Genomic DNA, 16,054 nt, shown 5'->3' on the forward strand with positions numbered 1-16,054 from the left:
GTGTTGATCTAAAATAAGAAAAAAAAAATACTCCTCTACCTTAAATAATTCAGAACCACACACACATGCTACAATTTTAGAAGAACCCTTTGTGTTTTGTCCAGAATGGGTAAAGAAGGGAGTACGTGATACAGCTCTCCTAAATCCTATAAAAATCCAGTTGCCTATTTTGGAACTTGTTTTCCAAAAAACCTAGAGCACCAGACCAGACACGTGTGAAAGTGGTAGAGTCTGCAGCCAAATCTAGATCTAAATTCCTTACTTTAAGCATTAAAAAAAGAGGAAGGAGGTTATCAGGTTTGCTATCAATAAACAATTCTCCTTCACTTTCACTAAATACCAGACCTTTCACTAAACATGCTCACAAACACTGCTTCTTAGAGGCTCAGTGGATTTAAATGCACAAATCCAGTAGGTTGCTTTCAAACTGTACTCCTGAACTTGTGTTTGTTTGATCAGAAAGTGCTTGAGATCAGCTGGTATTGAATCATGACACACGTCCATGAAACACAGACAGTAATGGTGGTGGAAACAGAGAAACAGCTTACTGAACTTCCTTTTAAAATGTATACATACTTCTGGTCTCTGATCTAATTTATGCTTTATTTTTCTTAATACATGAAGGGTTACATTACAAGTGTTACATGTCTCTGATCTGATTGCAGCAATTACCCATTTGCGTCTCTGGAAAGCGAAATTATTTCCAGCATTATCAAACAAAGGAACTTTCTGTCCATTCACTCAGGCCCATGACAGTGCTCTATTTGATGCTTTTAATGTACAACACAAATGACCAAAAAATGGCCTGTATTATGCTAGTTGTGCAGGGGGAAGAGCTGTGTTCCATTAGTGATCAACAGACTTCACAGAAACTAATTGTACTATGTTACACTTTTATCTTTAGCTTTCATGTCAGATGCTTGTTTGAATTAAACATGGAACACATGAAAAGACCAAAAGGTTTCTAAAAGGTCTGTTGAAGCCTGGCTAGTCAACAGCAACATTGGCTAGTTAATTGCCTGAAATTCCTGGCAGACTACAAAGACTACTTAAGGAAGCATCAGCATCTTTCTAGCATCTGTAAAATGTTCAATTTGTGCTCTTTGTCATGGATAGACTACCCCAAAACCAAATCTGAGCATTTTTTACCTCTTTAGTTTGAAGCCACCATTAAGAATCAATAAAATCTTCAGCTGAAGTCTGCATTTCACCACCTGCCACTTTGAACTCCAGCAGGGAGCAGTCTCCCAGTTTTAAGGAAATTAACCACAACACAGATTTACAGGCCGAAGAGAGAAAGACGGAACAATTCTGGAATTACATGAGACTAACACAGTCAAGTTGCCAGACTGTCAATTTTTTGTAGCTCAAGAAGTCATAATTGTTGTACAGCTGGCCCACTGAACCTTATTATATTAACACATTAAAACTTTCAGATTCATGGGGCTTTTCAGGATATCCACAAGAAAGTCTATCAGTTCACACCCATCAGCTGGTGCTAAAGATTGGGAATTACTGATTCGGTCTATACAGCATCAGTTTACATGGCTACTATTAGGTGTTGAGGAAGCATAGCTACAACTAGGTCAGACTTTAAGGCCTAAGCTTTACAAATCTTTAATGAAACGAGACCTAAACTTTTAGTAAGACCTTCTTTACAACAATGGAAACATAAAACCTATTGTACTACTTACAGCATCAAAGAGTATGTTAGTGATCTTAAAAACCCCAACACAACAACTACAAAAATCCAACAACAAAAATTCCAGTACAATCTTCCCCAGGCTCAACACAATCAAGCACTTCCTGGGAGGTCCTTAGAAACACACTTGAGCATCTTCCCCAAAGCTTGTGGAACCACTGACATACATCCTGCTATGGCTCAGAGTGCTAAGACCTATTCTAACAGTTTCATGAGCAAAAAAGAACTAATCTGGAAAGAGGGATACTATTTGTGATTCCCAGCAATAAAAATTGTTTTACCAAGACCTTCATTTAAAGTGATGGATGAGAAGTAGCGAATCTCTGTTCCAATTTTCCAAAAGAGATTGGGAATGGCAGCTTAATACCAAGATAATGTATCCAATATGCAACACAGTCTATTTTCTCTCCCCATTGAAAATAAAAAGGTTAAGATGCATGCATGCACAGAGGCAAACATTCCCTCCCACAGATTTAGGTTTTATGGCCTGTCATGGGTAAAAGCAACTTCAGTTTAATGAGGGAGTTCCTTTTAAAGCTGTTCTCTATGCCTCTAACCGGTAATGACTGGTGGCTCTGGTTAGGTTTAAAGTCTGAATGTATCTGATGCTCTAAAAAGTTCAGTGGTCTCTGCACCAAAGAGTGTATGGCCTAATTTGTAGTTCACACTGTTAAATATTGCATGAAACAGATATTGTGTGCATGAAACACGCATGTAAAATCTGAACTGTACAGGGATAAATCTTCATCTGGAGTAAATTCCTATATGGCGCTGGACAGGACCCAAATATATTTCTGAGTTTAGTCCATGGCCAAAGAAGCTCTTAAGGACAGAAGCAGAGCTTTTAAAGATGCAGTGATGATAGCAATATCTCCATAGCACTGGCTGTGTGGCTGGGCTACAGAAATTAAACTACTGTTTTAAGAGATGGATGTACTGTAATGTATTAAAAACCTAAGAGATATTGACAAGCCAGTGTGCAAGAGGAACAGAAAGAACAGTCCTGCAGTAAAACCTCACTCAAGAACTTGCTCATGGGTGGAGATAAGAACTCATCTACCTTACAGTTCCCATCACCAGGCAATTCTGCAATGACACAGCGTTGTTTTTCTCTTCCCAAAACTAATGTGGGAGCCACAAGAAAGAGAGTAATACAGTTAACTCATAGGAAAAATGTTACTACCCTGCATAAAAGACAAAAGAAGTCTTAGTTCCCTCTTGAACAGAGAGAATAATTCAATATTTAAACTCCTTAAACACCATCCAGCAAGAAGCCACCAGTTAGTGTGAGCTCTGGAGCACTATGGCACAGCCTGCAGAGACACACGGCTTAGCAGTGGGGTAAAGTCTGCACCTGCTCTTGCTTTGCAGAGGATTTAAGAACATCCCCACCTCGAGGTTAATGACACAGGCTTGGAGACCCCCAGGTGGGCCCACATCCCTGTGATGGATGCACTCCACCCCTTAAACAAACTGTGGTAGTTTGGTACAGGCTGCGAAGGAAGTAAAGGTCTGATCCATGTCCAGGCCAAGAACTTCTCTAGTTTCAACTTGTTCTCTGAAAAACCATGAAGGAAACAGTGACACAAGTGAGCATCGATGCACATGAGCTTGGAACACTGATCATGTGATTAACACATGAATAGCTGGTGGCTTTTTCAAGACTCATTAATCAAGGAGCAAAGAAATTTGCAGATACAAGGAGACTCATGCACACCTTTTCCATTGCATGCAATTTGACTATAAGCCAACCACTTTATTCCATATATACGACAGCCTAAGTGAGCCTTCTTGAGCTCTTCTGGCCAGGCAGCCTGGTTGCTCGGTGGTGATCTTTCCTTGAGCTGGGACACCTCTTAAGGAGGCTCCTTGAGACAGAGAGACCTTTAACTAACGGCAGATCTGTCAGGAACCTAAATTAATACTAATGAAATATTACTAATTCATGTAGCTGCTCAATATTAATTATTATAAACTTACTATAGATAATTCCATTAGATATGCCCATTGTCCAAGTCTGAGACTAAGATTGGACCTAACTGCACCAAGGCTCCATAAGGAGTTTAGAAAGCAAGCGGGTCCACTCTGAACTTTGTGACTCAACAGGAGGCTCTTCCTCACTCTTTGTATTTCTTTCATTAGATATAGACCTTTGTCTAAGTCTGAGACTCAGAATGTTTTGCACAGAGACCAAGGATGCAAAATGGTAAGGAAGACTCTCCCAATGGGTCATGAGGTACAGAGTGGTGGAACTTGGGTGCAGCCAGGTGCAATCTAACTTGATTCTAACTCAGTTTGCATCTGTGCACTTCTTTCATGCAGTAATTAGTAAGGTGAACCTCGCCATCAAACTTATTTAACCTTTGTAAACCACTGTTAAACTTTTTAAAATTCCACTGAACTCACTGAACTAACTCAGTGAAACACATTGCTGCTTCTCTCTCGAGTGAGGCGCATTCCACCCATTCACAGGAGTCCCAGACCAGCACAGCATCAGTACCTTTACCCAGCTGTGATCCTGGCTCCATGCAGAGCAGAGCTTCTCACTACCCAGTCTGCGAGCTGATAAGAAGGCACAGGTATGAGCATGTCCAGCTTCTTCCCACCACCAAAATCAACCCCAGCTTTCCTGGACTGAGCCTTGGCTACTCTCATAAATAAGACAGCCCAAACTCCCAAGCTTTGACAATGCAGTGGAAGATAACTCTAAACGGGGAAAGGGTCAACTGCTTCTGTCTCATTAACCCTTTCTAAGGCTCATCATCCACATTAGATGCAGGTTAATGAAGGAAAGAGAAGGAATGAGATTATGGAAAAGGAGACAGAAAGAAGGGATAGAAAAAGGTTGTGAATTGACTACAGGTGGTATCTATTTCTTTCTGGTGGCTGACTGCCCAGTACAACCACTGCTCTCACACCAGTGCTCCAGTCATTAGCTAGGAATGAATGCAGGACCATGGAATGACAAGAAGTGCTTCACAAATGCTACTTTGTATTCCGTCTTGGCAAATTGCACCAGCAGAGGCTCAGGTACTCACCCAGCTGCCTTCATTTCTCAGCGAGAACATCAGGGAACGGAGCTGAGGTATCGAACCAAGGTCCCGGCTGCGACACTTGCTGCTCCAGGACACCAGGGACATCAGCGCACGACACTGGGTTCGAGCACAGAAGCCCCACTTTAGCCTGAGCAGAACCTCCTCTGCTAACACGGTCTGCATGCAGATCAACCCCAAATCAGAGCAAAGCTACGAATGCAAAATCATCTCACGACGGAGGAGAAAACACGCGGCATCGGGAACAACGCGGCAGCTACAGAGAACATGCACTGCGCAATGCGAGAGGGCTCTCAGAGATCCTGCAGGCATCCCATGGCACGGGCAGATAAATACAGTCCATCATAAGTGCTTTTGTCAGAGGGCTTAAGGAAATATGGGCAATAATGGAGTAAGTGCTTGTCAGACCAGAATCCCAAGGGTGCACAAAGAATGTTGCCCTTGTGTACTGGCAAAGCTATTGAAGAACAAGCTAAAGGCAGACTTCTTGAAAACTAAACATCTATCTTGAATGCAAATACTGGCCATTGCTAGGTTCAGAAGTCACTCCATATGGCATTTTCATGCCAAATTTCCCATGGAATTCTTTTAATTATCCAAACAGGACCCCAAATTTCATTCTGGATCAGGGCTGAAGCATTAGAAAGAGAGGAATACTTAGGAAGTAAAAGGCTCCAATCCCAGTATTAAGTTACTGCTATAAAAGTTCCTTTTTGTTGTATTGGATGCCGACATTTTACATTCAAGCCCTCTGAACTCAATGTTTCAATTGTAGTACACACTCCGTGGCAGGAAAGTGCATGTTCTCTGCCTACACAGCAGGCACATAAAAAGAAAGGGGAAAAAAAAGAAAACCAATATAAGCCTGTGAGTGTTGAACAGTGCTGTGTGATATTACTGATTTATTAAGTTGGCTTGATCAATAAGGCTATCATCAAGGGCACATTTAGTTTGCACATAAATTTCACTTTCTAACAAGCACTTTTGTGTGCTCACTTTATTTTCCATAATCTGATCCAGGTCTCAGGAAGCTTTCTTTAAGGGAGAACAGAGAATTCTTTTTCTAAAAAAAGGATCAAAGTATACTCAGTCAACTCTCAAACAAAAGGACAGTCAGTACTGTAGAAACAGCATGCTTACCTTTCACAGCACAAAGAAAAATAAGCCTATAGGTCTGGATTTATCACTGCCTTAAGTTCATCAACATCAACTGAGCTATTAAATCGTGGCTGAATTTGGCTCACAGCAATTAAAAAATTTCAACTTTCTCTGAATGACTTCCATCAGTAACATGCTAATTTAATGCATAATTTAAACTCTGCTGTCCTTTAATTCAGCATTTGTAAATAATTAAAAAAGAACTAAAAATCCTTTTGCATTTATAAAGATGACCCCTTCCCTCTTTTTCTACTGCAAAACAAAAATGACTTTTCAATCAAGAATTTATTTATTCTTTATATCTGAAAGTAAAAGCCATCGAAAAGATGAGAAACTGATTTACAAGATAAAACAATTAGCTCTGGGATATGTACATTAAGACTAATAAATTTCACATCATATTTTAAGAAGTGGAGGAGGAATCCCAGATATATTAGACTTTATTCAAATTCTACTGAAATGTTCAATTAAGACTGTCTTATGAAGGTAAGTTATGCAGTCACTAAAATGCAGATGTGAAAAACAGCATTAGAGTGCTATTTCTCTCAGAGACTATACACTTTAATATCCATCCCTTTTTCTACACCCAAGATAACATCTAAAATCTGGGTATTCCTGTAATTGCACTGGTCTTGTTAAAATTTTTGGTTGTGTAGGAGAAACACAAATGTATTCCACAGTAAAAATACTACAATAATATACTGCGTTCCCTTTTATCCCAAAATCAAGTATCTCAATGATTCTTATTAAAACCTTTTTTCCTCTTCTATTAAAACCATTTTCTCTGTGCAGACAGATGAAAATGCCTTTTAAGACTCAAACAAGTTTGTGCAAAACCAGCTCAAACCCATCAATCTCCTAGCTAGTTCCTAAAAGAAGGTAAACATTCCCCAAGCTGTTCTGACCAGATGTGACTGGCAGATTCTTTTTGGGAAGGAGGTCTCCAGATACAACCCTGTTTCCATTCAGATTCAGAGCTTTAATAACACAAGAAGTTCAGTGCAGGATCAGTCAGTGAGGCAGTCCTTTACAGTAGAGTGCTAATATATGGTTTTGCTGGAAACACAGTCACTGTTTTCTCCAATTTTTCTGCTCTGTAGGTTTTACATCAAAGCATTCTTGCTTGTTTTGTTTCCACATCTCCATGCTACCAGTAGGAAGCTGCCCAGTCCTCCTGTTCTCCTTCAGCAGAACGGATTCGTAGACTAGCATGACTGCCTCAGGTGCCTCAACCACCATCCTTCTAAAAGATTTATGGCAAACATTGCATCCCAAGATATAAATCTACCAAATGGCTATTAGACATACTTTGCTGTCCACAGCCACATGATTTAAAGCAAAACTGATAATGGTATAGCTTGGGCTAGTGTTAGTAGTATGCCTGTCAGAATTGTGCTACATTGCCACACATTTTTTCCAGACACCTCATTCTGATTTTGGGTGTGAATCCTTCAGTATTACTCTTTTCATGGCAACTCATGATGCTAAACAGTCCTCTGTCACCCAAGGATAAATGGGTACTATAACGATTAAGCTCTACTTACATTTCCTTCACTGCTTTACATTCCTTTACTTTTTATTCTTTTAAGATTGAATTCTTCTAGGCATCCAGTTTGAACCACTGGACTAACTAAGAAGAGGAAATCCAGCAAGGTTGGGGAGTTTTGCCAAAGACTTCTCTGTTTTGGAAAATCCCTTGTTATGTATCTTTTAAAGAAAATTCATGTTACAAAAAGCATAAAACCTCACACTCTCTTTGCTCCCAGGAAGTTAACACAAAGTAAAACCACCTCTAAAAATAATCTCCCACTCAAGAAACTTCAAGGTGACAGGGAGAGAGAGAGGGGTTATTGTAAGCACTAAATAACACAGGTTGGTTCTGTAAGCCATGAAGGGAAGGACAAGCTAAAATTAAATGACCTTTGGTAGGGATACCTCACCTACAACAGCAAGTTGTTACCCGATCTTCCTAATTCTTCTCCTCTGCTGTTGCAGGTCATGGTCCATCAGAAGCTGCTATTCCTTCTAGGATGGGTGCAGGGCACACAGTGTCCTTGTGTCCCCCCAGGGTGAACTGCCAGGCATGTCAGCCTGGGTCATTGCAGGTAATACCCCTTAAGAGGCGGCATGTCCCCTGCTGAACCTGCTGTGCCTTTCAGAAGAGGCAAGGGGAGTTCTAGCTGTTCTTGTGCAACCATTGCCTCCAGAAGACAAACTGAGCCTTGGTTTGTTGTAATAAAGCTTCAGTTATAACACAAATCTATAAATATCTAACAGTGCAGATCAAAATGGCCGACTCTGGTCACAAGTATTGATCAGCATGAGAGAAGAAGCAAAATGGGGCCACAGACCTACTCCAAAAAAAATCCAAGAAGGATGCTTTCCACACAACAGATAGAGATCAAAATAATCTTTGTTGTGAATCCAAAATTCCTTTCCACCTATGGCACAGTTTTTGGAGTGACTGTTAGCTTCAGACAAGCTCTGATTATACCAGCTTATCCACATGTTATTAGAACAAAGCACAGAGACATATCTTGTTTTTTATGCTTATCGATGATTCTGTGCCAAATTCAAACACTGATCACATGTTGAGTTTCTTAAAATCACTGAGTTACCAAGAAAGTTGAGCCATTAAGCAAGATCTTCCACCAAGCACACCTGTCTCAGAAAGGGTAACTGAGTTTGTGACATTAAGATGCTTTGAGAGAAGATATAAAGTTGGACTGAATGGTAACTGTAGGTCCCTTCCCAGTGAACTACTTCCATTCCATTCCATTCCATTCCATTCCATTCATTAAACAAGCATATGTATATAGATGTGTATGTATCTCTTCCCCTTTCTAGTACTGAGCTGTGGATGTTACAAAATGTTCATCTTCTAAAAGTAGTCCAAGCTTCATGTACTGGGGAAGAAAAACAAGAGGTAAAAGCTAACAGACCTGCTGAGGGCCTGCTTTTCTAATGCTGCATTTGATTAATTATATCATTTATTTTCAATGACTGGTTCAATCAATTCTGATCAAATTAACAAAGACAATGATCAGAAATACCAGACTAAAACACAATACAAATTATTTGGTTCCAGGGGATCCAATCAAAGGAAACAGGATTAAATTAACCAGTGATCAGATTAAGGAGAAGTTGCTGTATAAAGTCAGAAATGTATTAGTACTTCAGGCCATTTGCTGTGTCTGTAGGTTGCCATTTCCCTCTCTTCCTAGAGTTCTCAATAAGCTTTAAACAAAATTGAGTTTTCTGGGTATTACAAAGTGGAAGAAATAATAATAATAATAATAATAATAATAATGCCATTACTATTATTTCACAGTACCACAGTATGTGGGGCTCTGCCACAGTAGGCACCCTCTAAAGAAAAATACATCCCCATACATCCTCCTTCCCCAGCAGTCTGTACCTCAAGGAGTTTACAGTCTATGTGCACTACACAGAGATCAAAAGGTGACAGAGTATCAGGATACAATCAAAAAGACAGAAAAACCCATTTAATTCTACAACGTTAGTAAAGCACAAAGATGAAAAATCTACTGTTCAACAAGGAGTGTTAATGAAAGTTGCCAGTGATATAGCTGAAAATGTAGTTCTTACCTAAAAATGAAAGTAAATACAGGTACCACAGGAGAAGTACTTCTATTTGCTATGTACTAAGCTAAATCTCAAGTAGCTGACAAGGTCCTACAGCACTGAACAGAGATTTACCTTCAAATGCCTTGGGCTCATGCTGGTTCAACTGGACCCATCAGTGACCAGCGGCAAAGGGACTTTGTGTCTGATGTGAGGCAAAAGAAAGGCTGGGGACGTCAGGAGCCAGCTCATTTGGAAGTAATTGGGGAAACATAAATGCTGAGTTAGATTGAAACCAAACTCAATTCCTGCCCTCTTTTTGTGCTAAGAGATTCATTTAAAAGATAAATGAGGGATGTGGAGAGGTACTCCCTAAGGACTGTTAATAAAGCTACTTTAGAATGCTGGCACGCTGTTCTGCTTGTGAATCCTGGCCCCACATGCTACATGGGATAAGGAAGGACACTGGCCTGGATGTGCCGCTCACATGGCAGCAGTACTCAGCAGCACAGTGAGAGAAGAAACCTACACTGCCACTGATCCCACTGTGCATACTGGGGGCTAAAGCAGAGGGTTTACCCAGCTTTCCAAAACGGTAAGAAAAAGAGCTGCTGTAACCTCAACAGAAGCCAATGCATGTGTAAGCAGGTCAGATCCAAATCAACAAATCCAAATCTTTGTCTCTTATGAAGCATTCAGGAGCTGTACAGGAAGACTCCCCCACTATCACTTGGTACAGTGTCACTTCCATCTCTAGGTATGCTCTGTTGGTAACTGCCAGCAGACAACACGCCCATCCTGTCATCCAAGAGGGCACTTGTGATCACCCCCGGACTTTCCTTGCATGCAGGGAACAGGCCAAGCTAAGTGTTGTGAGTGGTAGCTGACCTCTGGAGCGTAAGATGGTCTTTGTCCCGAATGAAGCCACCGGAGACATGAGGCAACCACTGCTGGTCAGCAAGGCTGATGTTCACCCATGGGACCTGGTTTGTATGACCATGACCCTGTGGCCTTTCCTTGCAGCTCACTGTTTGCACCAGGTATTGATGCTGAAGGACTGTCCTTGCAAGACTGAACACTTGATGAGCTGCTTTACTTACTGAGCTTGAGAAGGTATTTAGAGAAACATCCATCTCTCCCTTCCCACAACTTAAAGACTTAATATTTTATCTTTGTTTTCAGCTATGACAATGAGTAAATTTTAAAGCATCAGCTCTTCTCAGCCAAAAGACATTTGGCACTATGATTAAGAATGTATTATTTTGTCTCTTCTGCCCCCTTAAAGAGTAACTTATTTGTATGTACAGGCTTTTTCTCACGCTCTGCCTTACTACATTCTTTTTTCAATCTCATTGCAATTTTTTTTATGAGTATTCTAAGTTTCATTTTTTTACTTTATTTTCCCCATGTCTCTATCTCTCTCTTCACCCTTTCTATCACGCTCTCTCCTAAGTGAAATGAGAACCCAATTATATTCCTGTTAGAACTGAACTTTCAAATCCATCATGTGCTAGTGGGCTCAAAATTAGGCAAATAAATTCCCTCAACCCTACAAATGAAATTGAGTCATTGCATATGTTCTTTTAAGAGCACAAAGATGTCAAGTATTCACCCAGCTGTCACAAAATATGATGAGCAGGCTCTTTGAATTCATATACATTTTCTAAATCATTTGTCAGATTTAACAATAATGCTAATGGATCCAAAAGTAAATTCTAATCTATCCTAAATATCTGGTTATTATTTGTATTACAGTAGGACTCGGAATTGTCAGTTGAGAATCAGGGCACAATCTCTATGCATTTCATGCACAAAGATACTTTGGATGATGTACAGGTATTATTTTGCACTTTTTCAAGTTTTATCTCATTATTTTAACCAACAGCCTCCTCATAGGTGTACTCAATTTCATTTAAGAACAAAAGTGCCAGCAGCTTGTAAGTATCACTACCTAATGTGTCGGCTGTTGAAACCTGGGTCTTACATTTGGTAAAGCCAGCAACTGTCTCCCAAAGGCAGAATTTGAAGGCAAAATCTTTCACACAGGTCAGGCGTTGCTCACGTTTCGTTTTGGTCAAAGCTCATGATGAAAAGAGAGCAGAGCCAGATCAGCCTCAGCACAAGGATGGGCACCTGCAGAGAGCTGCTGATGCCAGCAGGTTGGACATTTCACAGCGCACCTGTACCTGGTCTATGTGGGGCCAGCACCTCCCAAACATGTAGGACTCGCTGCCCTGGCATTGAACACTGGTACAGGACTTCTCCAGGGGCCAACTCAACACACTCAGGGAATCTGTGATGGGGTGAACATATCCTGGGAGTTGTTCTCTACGTACTACCCTGGCTGCTTTTCTAAAAACCTATTAGGGCACTGCTTTAAGCAGGAGGGCAGCAGATCCTGGCTGTCAGTGATAATCCACTACCAAAATCAATATGGTTGGCAAGCTTGCTTCACAGATTTACGATCAAAGAGCTCATTTCCCAAGAATGTGCTGTCATTCCCGTTGTCTTGGCCCAATTTCAACTCCAGTAATTACATTTTTGCCTGCCTAATATTCGCCTCTTGCTTTGAGGAGATGCGGGAGCCCTCTCATCCAGTCCCATGTTGTTTCACTGCATCATGGCCACATTCAGCATCAAGCTGGACACGTGGAAACAGCTTTCCCTGATCACATTTTATACAGCAGTTGCTGCCTAAAAAGCTTTGTAATTCTTAAAGAGGTGAAAAGTGTAAGATACTCTTGTTTCTGTTACTTAAAAATGATTTATTTGCCTCTGGAACTAGTCATCTAGAGACATATTTTAATTTCCTTCTCTTTCATGAGTAAATTTGTACACTGAAATTATTTACCAAAGGTTGAACGAGGTAGGTCTCGGTTTTATTTTCGGTTTTTTTTTTTTAGATTTCATTACTAAAAGTAAAATAGCTATAAAATGTGACTCTCTACAGCTTTTCAACACCAAGCTTGAGGGAGTTCAAGCCCTTTCAGAACTAGCCAGGAGAGCTAACTCCACTGGTGAACTAAAAATCTGTCCTTCTCAGTGGAATAAAATTCCGGTTTACAGCTGCATAGGGCATAAAACAGGAGGTTTAAACTTGTGACATTTCATGTCTGGAAAAGCTGTCACACACCCAGCACAGCATCTTACCTCGAGCTCTAAGCCCAGGGACATCAGTAGCATTATCTGAACTGAAAGAGTACCAGAGGGAAAGAATGGTGTATCTAAAACACTTTTAAAACCTCCCAAAATGTTTCCTGTATTCAGAAAACAGGCGTTTCCCCGATGGGAAGAGAGCTCTATTTCCAGCTGTATGTGTTTGCAATCTTACTTCTCAGAAAACATCTTGGTAGTGCTCAACTGACCGACTCCTGCCCCTTGGAATTTTTCTTGGAGAAGATCTCTGAACCCAGAGAGTGAGAGAAAGCACTGGGGTTTTATTTAAAAAAATATTTTAAAGACTAAGCAACTGTTGGAAGCTGCTCTGAGCCAAAAACTGGTCAGATCAGTGCTGTAAACATGGCTTTGTGGGCAAAGGAAGATGTGCTACATACAAGTCATCATCAGTCGCTTTCGTCTGTATTCCCTGCACTCCTCTGCCTTCCCAAAGGGACCATTTGGAGTGTTTAAACAACTGCACTTTTAAATAGACACCCTTAAGCATATTTTGCATTAAAATGTAAAAAATGCCAAACAAAGCAAGCCCAGCAAAAAATAAAAACCAGAGAAGTATGCATATGAGAAAAGACTAATAAAGTATGAGTGCATTCATATATTCTGGAGCATTTGCATGTGTCAGAGGGAGCGGAAGGGAGGTGAGCAGATGATGAGAAAACAAGAGATGAAACACAAAGTGACAGAAAAAAAGCACCAGTTTGCGAAAAAAAGAAGCACAGAAGGAAAAGGTTGTCTTGCAGATAGGCAAACCCTCTGTGTGCAACATGGGGGGAATTTTTTAACACTGAGCTTTTATCCACTAGCATCAACAGGGCTATTATAACTAACTTGGTAAGATCTAAGGGTGGCAGCTAAACAGTGTAATACAGGTACCTAATTTTGGTGTCATGCCTACTTCTCTCTGTCGGCTCTGTTAGAAGCTGGAGTCTGGCAGCCCTGGATAACAAGTGGTCTAAATTACTCATCACTCTCCAGATGGTAGGAGCCATTGTAAACTCTCTGACTATGCCCCCGTGTGCACTGCAGCAGAACCAGAGGGAAAAAGGGAAAAAAATGACAAAGAACATCATCCAGCTATATTACAAGCAGAAGAAATAAATTCAGGAACTCTATGAAGAAAATGATGACCTAAACCAAAGAAGATGGGATACTGGAAGTTAAATTATCTGTGCAGAAAAACTGAATGTAAAAAGATTCAAAGGAAAATACACTCTATGTAGCTGCAGCCTAGTGCATCTACAGGGAAAAAAACCAATGTCCTCCCCCCGCAAAACACCCTAAACTAAACTAAAGGGAGTACATAGGAAGGAGGCATGTTTTTTTTGTTTTGAAGTATCTAGTTCCTAATTTAATCTTAATCCACTCTGACATTTATCCTCATGGATAATTCAGTATACAAATTTAAGGCAGAAAAAGAATCTATAAAAATAATAAAATAAGAGCTGCTTGCAAGGGCAGTATCAGCAAAAAAATTGCCCTTGGGTAAAAATAGTTCCTACTGCTTTGTGTCCCTTTCAGCTTCAGGCAATGTACCAAGATCCCAGGAACTACTTTTTTTCCCCTTGTGCAATCATTTGTGGCTCTCATCCAGCCTCTGATTATGCTAATTGTATTTGATGGAATTTGTATGTACTCTCCTTTGCTCTCATCTCAGCTGAACATACACAAGATGCATTTTTAATTTTTAACTCTTCAAAAGTAAATATATAACGCAACTTTCTCCCCAAGGTTGTGTAAAAGTCAACCTTATTACTACTTCTAAACAGCAAATATACAGCCTTTATTACTAGCAAAACAAATAACCCTTTCTATATTAATATGTTACAACAAAGCTTTTAGTTAGTGTGAGAGGAATGTCATAATGTAGGAGTTTGCATAACACAGTCTGATCATGTCACCTAGACACAATTCTGTTTGCATTCAATTAAATCCACCATCATAAGAAGTGCAACTTTAATATAAAGATACAGGCAAGTTGGCTAGATCAAGAGCCTACATCATTTTGAGAGACACTCAACACTAGAGAGACTGTGAGCTGTTACAAAACCTTTCCCAAGGGTTAGCAATAAAGCCCAGGACTTAAATTCCGGAATAAATGACTTTTTTTCCTTTAAAAAGCATTCCTTACCAAGTTGCTAAACATCAAAACCCACTGGATTTTACTGAGAAAAAACCAGATGACCTTAATGGCCTCAATCCTAGTTCCTTGACTGTCTTCAAGGTCCCCAAATGCAGCAGTGACTGGGTTATTTCATACTTCATGGAGATCCTCTGAACCTCTAAATTATTCTTTCATTTTACTAACTGTAAGCTAAAGAAAAATGTAACTGCAAGAGTAAAAGACTTCCTTCCTCTTGTAAATCAAAACAGGACTGGCTTTTCATCCTTTATTTAAGTGAATTTTAGTGTAAAATGCTCAGTGGGCCAACCTGTGCACCAGAGCTCCACTCTTCCACAGCTAAAGCCTCCCATTCCCTGAGGGACAGGACACTCACCTCCCAGAGCACCTCAGTATGGGACCATCCAGGCTGACCACCACAGCTGGCCATGCCTCCTAGGGCCACATTTCAGGGGTAGTCAGGTGTCTTTAATAACACAGGGAGGCACCGTAGGGATTTCCATAATAGCCGAGGTAGAGAGGGCCCTTGATTTCTGCCTAAGTCCACAGAGATGGAGTTAGGGTGGCCAAACCTGAAGCTTGAAAATCCAGAGGCACCTAAGGGCCTTTGAAAGCCAGACTTGGCGGGCTTGTCACCTCCAAAAATGGGACATGGGTGCACTGGAATGTCAGCAGAAATGAGGCAGGGGATGCAGGTTGGACAGGGGGTTTGGCCACATTCCCTTTTGCCTCCCAGCCCCAGTATCTGTGCATGCCCACAAGATTTGGTGTTGATGTCTGAAGGAAGCAGTGGTCAGCCATCACTCTACTCATACTAGAGCTTTGACCAAATCTTTTTGTTATTGTCCAGGCATCTGGTGGGCCTGTGCACATTACTGGTGTAAATACTAGTTCTGGAGGCTGGGTCCCCAGCCACCCGCAGTTATGGACCCTCACAGGAGTAGTTAGCCCTTCTGAGATGGGCTCCTTGAGCTGTTTGATAGGAGTGAGAGCTCTCTGCATGTCAGAAGCTGCCATGTGAATCTATCCGTGGTGGAATTGGCTCTTTTCCTCAGTCTCTGTTTCTTCATTCTCCACCCTTGTACAATGAACTGACTGCCAACCACTTTTCTTGCAAGGGTGGCTGCACTTCACTGGTAAAATGTATATAATTTATTTGGAGATCAGTCTAAAAGTAACTCTATTAAACAAAAAAAAAAGAAAAAGAAAAAAGAGATTCTTCAGAACTCTTGCTATCCCTGACAAACTCTTAGAACACAA

At 40.7% G+C, this 16,054-nt stretch overlaps 1 protein-coding gene across 3 annotated transcripts in view; it reads right to left on the reverse strand.

The window, feature by feature from the left end:
* The window catches only part of KLHL29 (kelch like family member 29), a 392,991-nt gene that overhangs the window by 140,862 nt on the left and 236,075 nt on the right, over window positions 1-16,054 (reverse strand). For 2 of the 3 annotated variants that reach the window (XM_032104043.1, XM_032104041.1), the window contains exon 4: window positions 4,741-4,854. The exons of the other annotated variant lie outside the window; for it this stretch is intronic. In XM_032104043.1, the coding sequence (XP_031959934.1) occupies window positions 4,741-4,854 (114 nt within the window). The remainder of the gene's footprint in view (window positions 1-4,740; window positions 4,855-16,054) is intronic. 3 annotated transcript variants of the gene reach the window in all.

This window comes from Corvus moneduloides, chromosome 3 (assembly GCF_009650955.1).
Source record: "Corvus moneduloides isolate bCorMon1 chromosome 3, bCorMon1.pri, whole genome shotgun sequence".
Classification (NCBI taxonomy): domain Eukaryota; kingdom Metazoa; phylum Chordata; class Aves; order Passeriformes; family Corvidae; genus Corvus; species Corvus moneduloides.